Genomic DNA, 17802 nt, shown 5'->3' on the forward strand with positions numbered 1-17802 from the left:
TGATTTTGATCCACGCTGTCCACCTACCCAGCACATACCTGATGTTTCCCTCTAGAGTCTCATAGACAACTCGTCATGCCCTGAACCCCGGCTCCAAACAGTGTCTCCCCCCAGGCTCCTCATCCTAGTGAGTGGCTCCGTCACGCAAGCCAACCCCGAGGTTATGTGTAATCTCCCTTTTCTTAGCACTCATGTGCATCCTTCCAGAACTCATCTCACATCCCCCTTCTCTGCTTCCCCACACCCCACTGCCACCGTCCAAGCCAATCCCACCTGCGGACTCCTTACGGTTCTGCCGTGGACCGCTGTGGGAGCTTCTGTACTCCCTCCACTTCTTTCTCTGCAGACTCGGATTTCTACCCGGCATCCCAGCAGTCTTTTACAAATATTGGATCATATCATTCCATTTCCAAGCTTAAAACCCCCCAAAGCTTAGAGTCTTGTTTTTTAAAATTCCTTCGTGGTGTTGCCTATAACCATAGCTCATTCCTTTTCATTTCACTGTGGTATTCTGTTGTCAGCCTCTACCAGAAGTAAGTTATCTGTGCCACTTGGACATGGAAATGTGGCTCATTTCCAGTTTGGGGCTCTTGCAGACAAAGCTGCTACAAACCTTCTATCTGCCCCAAGTACATGTATGCCTATATTTCTATAGGGTACACACCAAGGACTGTAGTCACTGGGTTGTAGATCATGCAGAGACAACAGAACTCATCAAAACTCAGTAACACTAAACTAGGATTATAAAATTAGATAGTGAGGCTATAAAAGAAGGGCAAAGGGAAGAATGTCATTAAGTGATTACTGTGAGGGAGGGAGGAGGAGGCTGTGATTGGGATGGGATGAGGGAGGCTTCTAAGGTGATGTTCTAGTTCTTGACCTGGATGCTGTTTATTTTGTAACAGTTTGTGAAAATGTACTTTTACATTTTCTGGACTCATCTGCGTGGTTGCTATATTTCATGATAAAATTAGCCACCCCCTCTAAATAATGTATAGTGTAAATACTAAACTAAGATAAAAACCTCCTGAGGCTTTATGTCACACTTGGCTTAAAAGTCTGGCCTTTCCATGGTTGGTAGGTTCTGTGTGATGTGGCCCTGGATACTGATTTTCCAGGGTCCTCTCTGTCCACGCTTTTTAATTTCATCCTAATACTCATCTTGAGAAACTAGCCATTAATTTCCAAGGGTAGCACTTTTTTTTTTTTTTTTTTTCTGTTATGGGGTCAATGGTAAATATTTTCAGATTTTCACACCATGTAGTTCTCAGGCCCAACTGTTCAACTCTACCTTTGTGATGTAACAACAGCACCAGACAAGACCTGAACAAATGGGCTCGGCTGTGTGACAATCATTGATTTAAGGGACTCCTGGGTGGCTCAGTCAGTTAAGCATCTGCCTTTGGCTCAGGTCATGATCCCAGGATCCTGGGATCGAGCCCCACATCAGGCTCCCTGCTCAGCGGGAAACCTGCTTCTCCCTCTGCCCCTCACCCTACTTGTGCGCTAGCTCACTCTCTCTCTCTGTCAAATAAATAAATTAAATCTTAAAAAAATAATAAAATAAAATAAAACAAGTTGGCTTAAAAAGTTGGTGGGAGGCGGATTCAGCCCACAGACTGCAGTTTGCCAATTTGTGATTAATTTTGTTCATTTTCTTTTAAAGTAGACTGTTAGCTCCATGGGAGAAGACCCGTCTTTATCCCTGTCGTAATATTTAGGATTTATACAAATAGCCACTTGCCTATGGATGAGTGTATCTACAGGCTTAAATCCATACATTTATTTGTGTCTGTTCTCTGAGAGGATTCCATATAAATGAACTCTCAAAACACCATAAACAAGGTACTTGCCCTTTATAGAGCCCTTTCTCTGTGCCAGGCATGAATCTATCTACATTTCCTGCATTATGTCATGTGACCTTCACAGTGAGCTCTGAGTTAGAGCCATCAAACATGGTATGCTCATTTTATAGATGTGAAAAATCAGTTCCAGCAAGGTTAAAGGACCTTGATCAAGATTACGCAGATCAGCGCACGAGATTATGCACAAATCCCTGCCCTTAACCTTTGCTCTGGCATCTCTGGTGCCTGGTAATTTAAAGAATTTAGTCTCACAGCGGTTAGATTGTTGCAAATTTTAAATGAGATCCTATATAAGGGGTTAAACCCAAAGAGCTCAGTGGAAGTTAGTTACGAGGTACCTTATCTTCCTGAATTTTCTCCAAGTAGTCGAGAGAATTATTGTTACTACTATCACTCCAATCTACATTTATTCTCCATCTAAAGCCCTGACTTGAAGTCAGTTCTAATTTACATTAAGGAATCTGAGGCTCAGTGAGTTTAAGATATTTGCTGCCCAGGTTCACCTCGTCAAGGAAACTGGAATTTGAATTAGGTTTTTCTCTCTGACTTTCTACTTAAAGGAGATGCGGTAAAGAAGAAAAAGTAAAGTGACAAGGAAATTCAGAAAAAGGGGCGCTTACTGAAGGCCTCAGAAAGGACGTATTGCAAGGAATAGACAGAATGTGGAGAAGCCAAGATTTGGGAAGGTGGAAAGAAGTGTTCCAAGTTCAGAAAGTGTCAGAGATGGGGTGCCTGGTAGGCTCCATTGGAAAAGCATGCGACTCTTGATCTCGCAGTTGTGAGTTTGAGTCCCACTCCCGGTGGGGTGTAAAGGTTACTTAAATAAATAAAACTTCAAAGGGAGAGAGAGACAGACAGAAAAGCAGATGACCCCGCAGAAGAACTCAGCACACAGGAGCTGGAGAAAATGAGCACCGCCCTGAATGGGGACCCCAGGAAAGGGCATAGGGAGGATGAGAAGTGGTTCTAGAAAAGTCTGGGCACATTGACGTGCACAGAGGAAGAGGAATGTCAAAGGACATGGGGGGGGGGTGGTGAACAATAGAGGAAAACCAGAAAGAAGAGTGGGTTCTAGCAAAAGCCAGGGGAGAAGCCCTGACAGGGTCCAGTCAGTGGGGCACAGGCAGTCTGTGGCTCCCTGGTGATCTTGGGAAGCCGCCGTGTCCATGACACGATGGAGACATAGACACAGAATAGAGCAGTTCTCATGTATGTGTGTGTGTGTGTGTGTGTGTGTGTGTGTGTGTGTTTCCCAAGAAGCTGTGACAGAATGAGTAACTAGAGCAGTTGAGGGGGATAAATGGATACAGGGATTGTCTTAAGGGATTGCGGGGAATGAAGCATGTTTATTGATGAAGGACAATAAGTGGTTTTTCCATTTTCCCAAAACAAGTCATAATTTTGAATATGCTTTCTCCCCCAACCCCTCACCCTCCAGTTATTTTCATGCCTGCCCACCTAAGTGGAGAGTCTGACCTGCTTCATGTGGAAGCGGGTCCTAGTCTGACCACCCCAACCCTTTCCCTTCACATTGGGATTCTTGATGCAGGGAGAAGACAGTGGAGCATCAGCACTGGGGATGAGCGGAGATGGGGTGGCAGGGGAGTGCGAGGGCCAGGAACGGGAGGGGTCAGAGAAGCAGGGAAGACATTGCAGAAGGAAGGGGTGGTCTGACCCGCTGGGCCAGAACCGCAGGGAGGCTAACTGACAGCAGAGCCCACCCGTCTTCACCTTGTAAGCACACATCTTTTAGGTAGAGGTAGGTAATACAGCAAACCGACAAGCACATGTTTGTTGTCTGCACAAGGTATGGCGATTTGGGTATAACATTAGGAAGGGGCCAAAGGCTTGTCCACAAAAGCCCGTGGGATCCTGATATTCCTGCACACCCAGGGGTGGAGAACATCTTCTTGCCGAGCACACACCATCCTTATATGCCTGTGTTAGGAGGAGCCAAGGCTAACGAGGTCTGGATTTGGGGTTGAAGCTTGACAAAAATAGCTAACAAAGAATAATTAGAAGAATTAATGAGCATGGCACTACTGCTTTGAATTAAGCTACCCCATTTCTCTTTCAGTAAGAACCACCATGTCAGTGCCTGATTTCCCAGGGCTGGCCTGTGGCTGATAATTCATTCGTTGTCTAGTCTATTTCACGAGTGGCACAGATTTTAGATTAGGAGAACAGTGTGCATAACTTCGTCCTCTTTCTACCTGCGTTCTGTCTGGAGTCTCAGGTGTTCATGTGACCAAGTCAGGGTAATCTGACTTAGATGCCTGAGGGCAATTTCTGGATGAGGGTGAAGGTGTATTGATAAAAATGATAAGAATATGAAAAAGTTATAGCATCTGTCCCAACATTGTCTTTTTCTACCTCTTCACAGGAAGGACACTGAAATCGTTTTCCTTTCTGGGATGAGTTTGTTTATTAACCCAACCAAGATCACAGGGGACATTTTTCATTGCTACATCTGGAAGAGTTCCAAGCCTGAGTCATGCATGCTTATTTAGAAACTATATCTAGCCTGGATTAAGGAGCAGTTTAAAAACTGTGATCCCGTTTTTTTAAAAGAAGCACATCTAGCCACAAAGACTAGAATAAATGTTTGAGAGTAAAGAATCAAATGGACTTTGTTTGCTCTTAAAAAAAAAAAAAAAATCTAGCCCTAGCAGAAAGAGGCATTTGTTCTGTGGGAAAACAACAACTTGTTCACGTTGGTTACGAGATGGGCAAACTTTGCCAGTCCAGTCCGATTCCTTTTGGCCATGGAGGAGGGCAGGCTCTTAGGAGCACCTAGAGGGAAGGGAAGGGGGCAGGGAGAGCATGGCCTATGGCCTCCCGCACGAGGTGCTTACAACCCTTAATGACACATACTTCCTTAGCCTCCTTAAGACCACCCATCTCACCCATGGCTCATCTATTTCCTCAACTTACCCCATTGTTCTCATTGAGAAGGGAAGCAAGAAAACACTACATTCCAGAAGGTAGTTAGCAAGCTGTTTGAAAGAACCACCGCTGCCAGGAGGTGCTAGAAAACAACAGGTTCTTGTGAAGGCCCAGATCTGTTCCTTCCTGGCTGAGGGAGCTTGCTTCCTCCTTCATGGGCCCCAGGGTGGGGTGGGGGTGGCAGCCTTGTCCTGAGCCTCCACTCTCCCAGAAGGCCGCCCTGGGCCTCCAGCCCGACACTAAAGAGCGTCTGCTACACACATGAACTCTTGAACTAGGTGGTGCAATTCCGTCAGCCGCCAGTCACCTCCCTCTTTGATCAGTTCCTCAGACGGCCGAAGGAAACCTTGCTTAATCCGAGCTCTTGCTCCAAACTGCAGTACGTGCAGATCTGGAATCTGAGGAACATTGTTTGTGCAACTGTAGCGCAGAACCAGACCCTTAGAACAAAAGTCCGAGAGCGTCAGGCTGGTAATATGACTGTGCTCCCCGTCCATCCAGTTCCCGCTCCCTCGCTTTTCTGAGAATCAAAGTACCGGGACATGGAAGGAAAAGACTCATGAACAGACACTGTCATGTGGGTTCTCCAGGCTGAAAATGTTATTGTCTAAACATTAGGGGAGAGAGACATCTTTTGACGAATGCTTTGAATTGATGGAAAATGTTTTCAGAGTTATCTGTATTTTTATGTCCCTGATTTGAACCTTCAAAAAATAAAATGTGCTGAGTCTTATTTGTCTCATCTCTAAACGGGTTCATTATACCACATGGAACTGCCGAAAAGATGAAAAGATATAACATACCAAAGCGTTTAGAACGGCGACCAGCATAGAGCAGGTGCTCAGTAGACGGCAGTTGTCGGAAAGAGGCAAGTCTCCGTGGATTCTGCTGCTTGCGAGATTAGAATTGGGTGGAAGAGCACGAGAGGAAGAGGGAGAGCTTTGAAGGTTTAGGTCTTCAGTGAGTGAGTGTGTGTGTGTGTGTGTGTGTGTGTGTACTATATATGTATATATATGGGTCAAAAAAATGCAAGTGTTTTCACCCACTGGCGGACATAGGTCGCTTGTCACTTGGATGATAGTTGTTATACTAGAATCCAACTTCCCTATAAACATGGCCGGACATGGCCCTCACTTCCCACAACTCAGTTGCCCGTCACTTTAGGAAAGCTGGCTGCTTGCTGTTCTCACAATAGTCCCATTCTTTCCTTCTCGCACCACGTCTTGTGGCTGGCTGGGGACGGCTCACTTCCCTCACTTCCCGCTTCCACTCCTCTCTGCCTGTCTTAACTCACGCACCTCTGTTCTACATCTGCCCCACTGCCTCCATCAAAAGGGATGCCCTCTTCCTGGGAGCTCTTGGATACTTCTGTGATTTCTCTTGCATATCCCGTGGCACGAGGGTGGTGGCCAAGACCTTGGGCTTTCCCAGACTCTACCACCGACTAGACACGTGAGCTCTGAACAATGACCGAACCTCTCTGAATCTGTCTTCGTCTAAAAAAGGGAAACGAGAGTACTTGCTCGCCGGGGTTGAAGAGTGAACGAGATGTATATAGAAAGTGCTCGGCACAGTGTCTCACACATGCCAAGCATTAAGCAAATCATAACCAGCAGGAGACATAGTACAGTATATGTGTTTGTGTCCTGGTCTTCACTGGAGACAAAATGTGTCCAAGGCAATCGTCGGCTCTACTCGGAGCGAAGCCTAGTCCAGTGCCCTACTGTCTCACTGTTCGAAGTATGGGTTGCAATCCCCTGGGAGCTCATCCCACGCACAGAATCTCAGGGCCGGCCTCAGACCTGTAGAGTCAGCGTCTATGGTTTAACAGGGTTCTCAGATGACACAAGCGTATGCCTGGAAATTTAGAAATAGTGTGCTCCATTTTCTGAATTCAGTTTCTGAAGCGATTTTAATTACTCTTTTAATTCCCACCAGGAAAATAGATACTTAATTCTCTCAAATCAATACTGCCATTAGATAACTGTCACTTACTTGTAAGGATCCCTTAAGCCAGTGCTTATCACAGTGTGGTTCTTGGACCCAAAGCAGCAGATTCCCTTGGGAACCCATAGAAATACAAATTTTTAGGGGATTTTAATGCATAGTCCGGGTTCAGAACCAGCACTTTAGAACAATGGGAAGCTATTGGAAGTGCCACGCAAATAATGTGCATCTCCTTCCTGCCTTGTGATCTTATTCCTCCGGTTCATTGCTGAAATAGTGAGGTCAAATCACACAAAGAATTCCTCTCCATGTTTGCTAAGTATTTGCGGCTGCACATACACACCTTAGCATGTCCTGGCAGACCCGGATAAGTCAAAACACTTGATCTGGTGTACGGAACACAGCCTGTATGACTTCTCTGCAGTCCCTCTATCTTGTTTTATTTTGTTAATTATATTCATTTTTTGAATAGGTGATAGATGCACATGGTATAGAATTCCCAAGGTACAAGAGTTTACAGTGAAAAGTAAGTCTCCCTCCTTCTCCTCACTCCAGTAATGTAGTTGCTGCCTCCAAAGGCAATCACTGAATTTTCATTGCACACGTTTATTGAGCATCTACCATGTGCTGGGCACTGTTCTGGGCAGGAGATCTGGAACCAACCAGACAAAAACCTCAGCCGTCACGGAGCTCACATTTGGGTCACCATGGAGCTTACCTTTCTTAAAATATTTGTTCGACAACATCATCTACATATGACAGTATGTAGAAGTGGGGCTCTGTAGTCACATCAACTGATTTTGATTCCATTTCTACCCAATTTCTAAGTGATCCTGGGTTATCTTCCACTCTGAACTGGGTTTTCTTTATACTGAAATCGAGACAATTCTATTTGAGAAGGTTGTTGCATGAATCATATCAGATAAGACTTACAAAGCACCATGCCGTGCCTAGAACATTGTAAATGCTCAGTAGATTCTGGTGATGATTATAATGGTGTGCTCTCATCCCGCTGTTCTGTAATGTAGACTAGAAATGCTTGAAGGATTTATTTTCCCAGTCATTTTTATTCTCCTTGCTGTGTGGTGGTCAAACAGTCACTTTTTTTCAGAACAAGCACACTAAATGGAAGTAAGTTTCAATCATTAACTATTTGTCTATAAGACTATTTACTGAGTTCTAGTAAGAAAGCAACACTTAATAAATCGCTAGAGTTTAGATCCTATGGTTCTTCTGTATTCTTTCTAATCTAGCCTTTTTAAAAAATCCTGCATAATTTGAAGATTTTCTACTATTAATTCATTTGAAGGTGTAATGTATTTTTAACTGCAACTCCATAATATTACAAAGTATATACCTTGGGAAGAAGATTGTGCATTTCGTAGCAGAGGAATAAAGCACTTCTGAGCAAAATTTCAGAAAATATAACTTGGTATGGTTACATTACGGAACTTTCTTTATGATTCTTGCCTCCAGACAGAGGGGAAAACAACTTTCAACCCCTAGGAAAGCAACAAAAGTATTCCCTGGTGATGATGGAAAACATTAGAAAAAAATGACATGCAAAAAAGAAAGAACTCCTAGGGCATGAAAACACTTATAAATATTAGCCAAGAACAGTTTCCTCTGTTCAGCGTAAAGAGGCTTACCAGCGGGCACAGTGAAAGATCGCGGGGAAGCTGGGTTAGGTACATTCCACCACATCTTGACAATTGGCCATTGACATGGAATGTAAAAAAGAATGAGGGCTGGGATTCCTCTACAGCAGGCAATGCTTGATCTTGGGGTTTAGAGTTTGAGCCCCACATTGCGTGTAGAGATTACTTAAAAATCTAAAAATAAGTAAGTACAAAGGACCGAGGGCACAGCTATGTGATCAGCGACAGTCCTGATAATTATTTCATATATTCTCTTTGTCTCCTTTGTTCTTGATTCTATTTTGCGTGATTTCCTGTTAGTGAAAGGGTATGGATCTTCGAAAGGTTGATTGTGGTACGAGAAACCTCTTACCCTAGTCACGATAGGAGGACCAGGAAGAGGGATAGCTGGAAAATTGAAGTGAAATGACTCAGTTTTTATTATTTGGTGAATGGCGGGATCAAGGTAGACTGGGGTGTTTTGTGTTCTCCTTTAAACAGTTTCCAGTGTCTGGTATTTTATTATCAGAAATGGATTAACAGTGAGAACGGCAGTGCTCATGATTTTAAGAGACATAAAGTCAATACTAAATAGATGAGGCTTCCGTAGTGGCACTCACTGGGGTACTCTTCGTGGGCTTGTTCTGCGGTAATCGGGTAGCACTCTGCAGAGCTCACTCTTAATTCACTGGACATGCATTAAGCAATCAGCACATGACCTCTTTGGCCTACCTTTAGACCTTGTCATTTCTCATTCCTCTCTGTTCCCACTTCTTACTGCGCTGTGATGACAAACTTCTAAACTCAGGGGTTTAATCTATTATTATCTCCCATGGTTGTGTGAGTTAACTGGGTTCAGCTGGATTCTTGAGCTCTGCTGAGATTACAGTCGGTTAGCAGCTGGGATGGGAGTAATATGGCAGAATGTTCGATGTGGTATCTTCAGTTATAGGTCTGTCGGCCTCGGACAGCCCTGAAACAGCTGAGGGGGAGCTGGACAGCTCTCTCTCTCTTTCCACGCAGCCTCTCCATGTGGCTTCTTTGACCTTCTTAACAGCATGGAGGTCTCATGGTAGTCAAATATCTTCATGGGGATTGGCGTCCCCCAAACTAGTGTTCAAAAGAGAGCCAAGGAGAAACTGCAAGCTTTCTTGGAACCAACACTGAAAAGTCATGCAATATCACTTCCCCTGCATATTATTGTTCAAAAATTGAACAAGCCCACATTTAATTAAAGAGATGTGGTTCGTGGTGGGGGTGAGGCTGGGGAGAAAGCTTCTTTAAACACTAGCTACCACACCCTCTTCACCACAAAATGCTCAAAGTTACCTATAACACAACTGTTATAACACTTCACCAAACACTTCTCGGAAACATAAACCCACACAAGTGCTTCTTGGTAAGTGAGAATGTGTGGTTATTGTTTATATATAAACATAATATTATATTAAACAATATATTATATATAATATATTAAACAAACATATATATTATAATATAATAATATATAATATATATATTTCAACTAAATATATATGATACTGTATCAGAGTTGTCCAGTCATAGAATTATCTTTGTTGGCTTATCTACCTTTGGGCCTATTGGTCAGAAGCTACTACTAATAAAATATTTTGGGTTACAGCATGGATTAGAGGCCATTAACAAACTGCACAACATAATTCATGTCATTCCTTTCTAATTTTTGGTGTAATAGTGTGTTGTGCTCTATAAAATTATGGAATATTTTGTTTATTGAAAGAAGAGTAGGTGTGGTCTCTTATTATTCAATCAGTCAATCAGTCAACAAATATTTATTAATTAGCTATAAGCCAGGCCTTGCATTAGGCATTGTAGACAATGGAGAGCAGAGACATCTGCTACCGTGGTTGGGTTTTGCCTTTACCAGTATCAGCAGTAGCAACTGAAATTCTAACTGTATGAGTTCATGCATTCAGTTGTTTGGGCACCACAGAAAGCTGTGTTACACAATAACACTAACCATACTGATGAAGTGCTTATTCTGTGCATTATTTCACTGAATCCCTGGAAGAGGCTGAGGTTAGAGGCCGAGTTATTATCCCAGTTTCAGAGAGGCGGGAACTGTGACTCAGAGTAAACAGTGTTCCGAAGGTCACTTAACTGGTCACTGATGAAGCCAGGATTTGAATCAAGAGCACCAATTATGCAAAATGGCCTTGAAATACTAACATTGCCTGGGTTTCTGCTTTCCATGCCTTGTAAGAAATGTCTTCACCATGTCATGAGGCTATTTTAATTAATCTTTGCCCAACTATATTGACAGCTCTCACCCCCATTTCAACTCTGGGCATCTTTTGGTTTCACAGTGACCATTTCAGAAGTCTGGAAGGATGGGTAAAGAAGAAGAGAAACTTAACTTTATTAACAGTTTCCTATGTACCAGTCATCAACTTGGCATGCCAGAGAGTGCTAAGTTGATGCGGCCAGTAGAGGGGGAGAGAAAAGCACAACCACCAGCCTCTTTATTATTTTTCTCCATCTCCCTCTTCACCTTCCCTCTGGCAACTACCAGTTTGTTCTCTGTATTTGAGAGTCTGGTTTTCTTTGTTTTGTTTTGTTCTTGTTTTTACCATCCTCTTTAATGAAAGCAATGATGAAATCCAAAAGTATTTATGGGGCACTTGCAATATGCCAGGTTCAGGAAGAATTTGGTTCCTAATCTAGCGTGGATCTCATCATCCAGTGGGAGAGACTAAACAGACGTTTTCCCTGGTAGGACACTCTGATAAGGGAAGCCCACATGAAGAACCACTAACTTTAGATGGTCCCGTCCAGGACAGGAGGAATTTTAGTGTCAAAGTTTGGAGAGATTACACAGGTGAAGAAGAAGGATAAAGGTTCCATCAAGAGTGCACCCTATGTAATGGTTCAAAGTCTAAAGAGTTTCTGGACTTCTAGGGACTGAAATAATTCGATATAACAGAAGGACAGCAGATGTGCAGGACTGTGCAGTTGTGCAGGCTGGCCAGAGAAAGGCCAACTGATAAGTCAAGAGGAAGGAGCAGCAGTCATTGAATGAGGCTTTGCTAAGCAGTTTGCAGTTTAAGTGCAGATGTGGAAAACAGATTAATGTTTAGTCATTTTATCCATTTGAACCACGACTTCCCCTTCCATTCTTTACAAAGTTGGGAATTATTCTTTTGCTTGGGAATATTTTTCAATACATACCGGGCATTATAAACGGCTTCCCTTCTATTCCTGCATATGTACCATGTTGATTACTATCAGGCTGCTCCAATTAAAGCCCTGGGTCTCCTATCATCGTACTATTAGGTGAGTCGTGCATTCATTGATCCAGGAGAAACAAATGTGTTCCCCACTTCGGGGTTCTACAGATGCAAATTTCCAGGAGATAGACACACTCATGGAAAAGTGCTGTAAACCACTGACTTCAGCACGACCGTTCAGAGCCCTGTACTTAGTATCTGGCGTAACTTTCCAGCTCTTCTGAGAAACGAGCCATTGAAATTGCCTCTCGAGCGTGCCTAGATGGAGGATGCAGAAGTCCTGCTCGTTTTTTCCTCCCCTGCCAACACAAACAGGGTGGAGCAGCTCCAAAGGGAGGCCAGGAGTCCTGGAGAGAGGGAAACAACGGACCAGAGCAAAGTGACAGAAGCGCCTCCTCTGGGCTGCATCCTGCCCTTTATGCAAAGACCTCTTCGCCTCGGCTTGGGCGCTCTCTGCAGAGCCGCCTCAAGGAGGGAGAACCAGTGAGCTCCCATGAGGGTGTCAAACAGCTGAAAGAACTTGTGCCAAAAAGTGGAGCAGACATCCACTTGCTTTTTCCAGCCCGTCTCACTTCTGCTCCTCTCTTCCAACTCTTGATAAAAAGCAGTGGGGATTTGCGTATCCTCCAGCGCTGCTCGGAGACATCCGGGAATCCCTGCGACTCCCCTCGGCCCCACACTTTCAGCACCTCGGCTCAAGGGCAGGCCCTCCCTCCGGCTCCTTGTTCCCCCTCCTTCCACCTGACAGGGACCATAAATAACCAGGGCTCCTGGTGTTCCCAGCCGAGAACAAAGTTGAAAGTTTGCCTGGAGCTCCCTGCCACTCCCCGCCTGGGCCACTTCTTTGTTTTCTTCTGTTTTTCTTCTACCTGGGTTGGCCGTTTCTTCATTCATGCTGGAGAAGAGTCACCTCATAATTAAGCGCAGCACCCTGCTCGCTGGCTCTCCCTGGATGTAAGGCTGCCTCGGTTCCCCGATGAGGCACCGGCCATTGGTATCAAATTACCGAAAGTCTACACTGGAGCAGTCCTCATATTTACATACAAATAACTCAGGGGCTTGCATTTATGTCACCATTCGGTCCTGCTAGAGGCTTGCCAGCGGAGTTTTTGGTCCAATCAGAAGAAGCTTTAAAAGGATGTCTGCAGAGTGATCGAAAGGGTCTTCTCAATTAAGGGTAGGCAGGTTTTGCACTTTTTTCGTGTATTTTTTTCTGGTTTGGAATATCGAAAATCTCTGAACTCGGACAAGTTAGAGAAAAGATGTGCACTTCTTCAACTGTCTACGAGGAGACGAAGATGCTGAGCGGACCCCAGCGGCGGTGAAGACGGTGAACACAGCCCAGGGGTCGGTTTGTTTGGGCTGATTCGAGGTACACTCTAAATCACTGCTTAAGGAATTCCTGGAAACATCAGGAAAACATTTGATCTGCCCCGCCTGGTGGAAATGGCTTTACCACAGAGTAAGCTCTTTCTTTAAGTCGTGCTTGGTGTGTGCTGTTTTTGTTTCGTATGCAGTGGTTGTGCAAATAGCCCAGCTGTGAGTAGTTACTTAAAATAATCTCTCTGGGTCCTGGGTAGTAGTAGAAAGCAGATCTGTTTCTTTTTTATATTTGCAAAAACAGTAGTTGACAGTGTATTTTTAGACTTGATTGGTAGTTTAAAAGCTAAGCTCTTGCGGTTTCCTGGGTTTAAATGAATGGAAATTATAAACGGTACTGAATGAAGGAATTGGAAAATAGAGCTGGAACAGATGAATCACTTACCTTTGAGAAAATATAACGTGCACGCTTTTGAAATCTCTTGTGTCCAGAAAGGGTAAGGAGAGTCATAAAAAGGAAATAGGTTTGCCTGCTTTGCAGAACGAACTTTTCCACGGACTGTGCTACGTTTTGAAAAGGATGGGAACCATCCCAGAGGGCAAAAGGCATTTGAAAAACCTGCTCTGTCACTCTTGGAATGTGGTTTTTCCGTGAGGTCATGTTATGCATATGTAGCTAGTAAAAGTTTTACGGAATTAACTCTTTGTACTGGTGAGCCAAGAGCACTTCATATAGTCCTTCCTTCAAACTGCTGGTCTCTACATTTGGTCTCTACAGAAGGTAGAGCTCCTTCCCAAGCAGGGTTTCAGCCCTGGGGCAGCCGGACCAAGCTGTTATGTGATAGGTATAGAAACAGTTCAAAAGTGATGTGTTTCAAGGTTCTCCAGGAAGAAGTAATAGTTCAGATTAAATGACTTGCTGGTTTCTTACAGAAGCCCCAAACTGAAATCCTGTGTGTGAGAAGACCACTTAAAAAAAAAAAAAGGTCCCCTCCCTTCCCAGTATAATTTTTGGAGTAGTAGTCATGGCGAGGTGGTTCTTATTTTGCAATCCACGTCCATTCGGACAATCTGCCCTCCTTGTGGTGAGGCGTGGGAAGCTCATTGACAAAAAAAGATCCCCTTTCTAGTTTGCCAGGGCTTGAGGGGAAGAAGGAGTTCAGGGAAAGTTTTAAAAAGTGGTACTTAACCCCAGGAGCCCTTCCGCTACTGACATTCACTCTTGAAATTATGAACTAACCTCACCTCTGTTTTTTCCTTAAGCGTCAGTAACGCGGGGGTAGGGGAAAGTGAGTGAGAAACCCGGGTGGTTTGCGGATGACCAAAGGAGTGGTTTTCTCCTCAACGGACCCATTTTCGAAAGGGAAGCTTCTGATTCTGGCTTTTGTCCATCGGCAGGTGAAGATGCCATGACAGGGGACACGGACAAGTATCTCGGGCCACAGGACCTGAAGGAGCTGGGCGACGACTCTCTCCCCGCCGAGGGCTACATGGGCTTTAGTCTTGGGGCCCGTTCTGCCAGGTATTTTATCGTTGCTGTTTTTCACAGTTTATTGAATACAGCCATGATTTGTCATCAGCCAAAGTCATTTTCATGTTTCACATGATCCTCCGACGTCCTCTTTGGATGAGGGTGTGAATTTGGTAGAATAGAATGTTCTCAACGCCGGTGTCCATGCTCTGCCATTTTCTTTCATGGTTTTTCAGTCCTTGGTTTTCTGTGATTGAACATGTCACGTGTTGGTTTGTTCCCAGCTCGCAGTCATGCTTCAAGCATGATAGTAGAAGAGCCCACTGACGGAACTGGGAGAATCTGTATGGTCTCCGTGTTTCAAAATTCAGTCATGACTGAGACTTAAAAGAGAGCATTCTTGAAAAAAAAAATTACATATAGTTTATTAGAATTGTCTACCAAGTGTTTGGGTATCCCTTCTAAAACTATGCCATTACTTTGTTTACAAAGGGATGCGTCAGGAATGTTACCAAACTTACTTAAAGTCACAGACAGGAATGGTAGCAAATTCAATCCTTAAAACTGAAGTGTAAAACTTTTGCATGTGAAAAACCTTGGCTCATACCTACCTGACGCTGATTGGAAGAAACAGGACCTTGTCCAGAATTTGGGGATTTCTTTTCCCTGGTTGGTTTAACAGCATGTTTGCTGACAGTCAACTTATTTTAAAGCTAATAATTAAACTTTCTAAGCCAGAGCCCTGAGGACATTTTCCTATAGTTTAAGACTCTCTTGTAAAAAGTTTCATTGTTTAATAGTAAATGGCACTTCCCACAAAGTAAAGCCTGGGAGTTTATGCTCAGTGTTGCTGATGTGGCCAGTTCAGATACTGAACTGATTTTCCTTCCAGTTACTCTTTTTATTAGTGGAATTTGGAATGACATGTAACTCTATAGAGTTTTTGTTTGATAAATTTATAAAAGTCCTTAAAAGCTTATTGTAGCAGGTATCATTAATAAGGGGAAAATAACTTTTTAAAAATACCTAGTGTCTCAGGTAAGCACACAGAGCCACAAGCTACAACTGAAAATAGCCAGAATCTCAAAGGATCTCAAGAGAAAATTCTATTTGGAGGCTTAATAGTTTTTGCGATCCAATAACTAGCTTTTCTCTTCCTCAGATAATATGTAAAAGCTACATTTTGTGAACCAATCATTTGTATATAGAAAATTGTAGAAGCTGACATCCAGTGAGAGATGAAACCAGCATATATTGTTTCATAATTTTTCTCAAGACAGTTCTAAGGCTTCCACACTTCTGGTCTTGATTGCACCATTATGATTTGTTGCTACTATATGTAACTCATTTTTTTACATTGGCAACTCATGTTATGCTCAGAGGCAAATCTGCAAAAAAAATCTATAAAACCAATTTATTTTTTTAAGTATTTTAGAATACTACCAAATATAATATTCTGAGTGTAACATTTAAAAGGAATACATTCAATGTGTAATTCATTCAACCATAACATTTTTTTCTTTTTTCCCTGTCTGATTTTTTTGCTTTCCACTTCTCCTGTGTTTTTCTAAAATACTTTAAATTAGTCCCAAGATCAGGTAAGAAGAGATGTCCCTTTTATGGTGTTTTTCTGCCCTTCCATGACTCATTCTCATTTTGATTTTCCTTAGCATTGTGCTGTGCTGTGCTATGCTGCGATGTGCTTTTTTTTTTTTTTTCCTGCTCAGTGTCAGAAAAATCACTTTTGTATTTCTGAGAAACTTAGCAAGTAACTGAATGTATGACAAGAGATGTGACTAATGCAAAATTGACTCCTTAAGGAACTTCTTCTATTTAACAAAGTTTGAATAGTGCATGAAGTAACTGGAAAACTTTCATTGGGTTTGAAGAAAAAGTCTTGATTTGAAAAGCAGTCTGTTTGCTGGTGGCTGTTTTATCTGACCTTGTGCTAGGTACATTAGTATGATTTTAGACTTCTGAGGCATGTGTTTTTCTAACACTTCCTGTATTTAACACTTAGGGTATACCGATGGCTACAAATAATATAGTTGACCTTAGTTGTAAACAATTTCATGCTTTCCAGATCCCCATGCAAATAATATCTAGTTTTAGTAGCTGAAAGGGCTCTGATGTATCAAGGATTCAGAGCAAAGTTTGATGGACATAATGAGCTCCATCTGTCTAATGTAACTTGGTTGGGAACAGTGAGGAACTTAGACACTCTATAAAATGAAGACATCTTTAGGCTTTTCTGTTGACAGCACCCAGTTTCTAGGCTCTGTTTTTCAGTTGGAGCTCATACAGAAGTTAAAAGAAAGAGGATATTTTAAAAATATTAACACATCTTAGATATATTTAAAAACTGAAGTTAAAATGAATAGGTAATAAATTTTTTAAACATTTAAGTGTTTGTTCCATATACTATAAATTGGCCTTTACCGACCAGCAGTGTTAGCATACGTAATTTCTAGAATGTGCAGTGCAGAGAGTGGGGCTTCCCAGTGTCTCCCATACCACATCATGGGGGCAAATGGGGCCTTGCCATGAGTGCTAGAAGTTACACTGATGATGTAGCCCCTAGCCACAAAAGACTATTTAATTAAAATTAGTAAAAATTAAAATTCAGTTCAATTCTTCAGTCACACTAGCCACACCTGTCTTGGATGGTACAGGTAAAATGTGCCCATCAGTGCTAAAGGTTCCATTGGACAGTGTTGAGTTAGAGAGTAGAAAGACCGTATCTGCTTTTAGGAAATTTATATTATATTTAAGAGAAGGGAAGAGGCTAGAAACAGGAGTAAAACAGGGGAAAAAAATGTTTGCCACTGAAGCAGGAAAAAAAAAAAATGAAGACTATGTGTTGTGTGACTGGGCCTAGAAGGCCCGTCCATGCAAGTGGCCAGGCACGTGGCTTACTAGGTAGCTCTGTGCAGAAATAAGACTTCGTTCTTTCTGGGTTTGTTTTTGCTTCTCTGTCCAGTCTCTAATATTTGTGTCTTACCTCTAAGAGTCAGTATATATTTGCTGAATACACTAGAGAATGATGGTTATTTTGAGGTTGAAGATCCCCTCAAGATTCTGGTGGAAGGCAAGGCTCTAATCCTAGAAGAATGCATCTACTCATTTGTGTAGACTGTTAGAATTATTCCTGTAAATCAGGGGCCTCTGTATCTTGGTATAAAAATACCCACCTGGGGTAATCTTTAGTAGTGAGCAGTGGAGAAAAGAAGTCATTTTGTGCAAAGCAAGGAGGCATTTCTTATGTATCTCTTTGCTCTTTTCCCTTCAAACACATACCAGGCAAGACCAAGGTCTCATTCTATTGGTAAAGATTCAAGCAGCCACATTTA

At 42.8% G+C, this 17802-nt stretch overlaps 1 protein-coding gene across 13 annotated transcripts in view; it reads left to right on the plus strand.

The window, feature by feature from the left end:
• ANK3 (ankyrin 3) overlaps positions 1 to 17802 on the plus strand; it is a 670144-nt gene that overhangs the window by 554182 nt on the left and 98160 nt on the right. For 10 of the 13 annotated variants that reach the window (XM_032842415.1, XM_032842423.1, XM_032842430.1 and 7 more), the window contains one exon: positions 14380 to 14503. In XM_032842415.1, coding sequence (XP_032698306.1) covers positions 14380 to 14503 — 124 coding nt within the window. Of the gene's footprint in view, positions 1 to 7230; positions 7285 to 12863; positions 13124 to 14379; positions 14504 to 16038; positions 16051 to 17802 lie in introns of those variants that run through there. The other 3 variants (XM_032842405.1, XM_032842487.1, XM_032842505.1) reach the window with 3 other exon arrangements.

Source organism: Lontra canadensis, unplaced genomic scaffold (genome assembly GCF_010015895.1).
Source record: "Lontra canadensis isolate GAN:19392208 unplaced genomic scaffold, GSC_riverotter_1.0 scaffold3, whole genome shotgun sequence".
NCBI classification, from domain to species: domain Eukaryota; kingdom Metazoa; phylum Chordata; class Mammalia; order Carnivora; family Mustelidae; genus Lontra; species Lontra canadensis.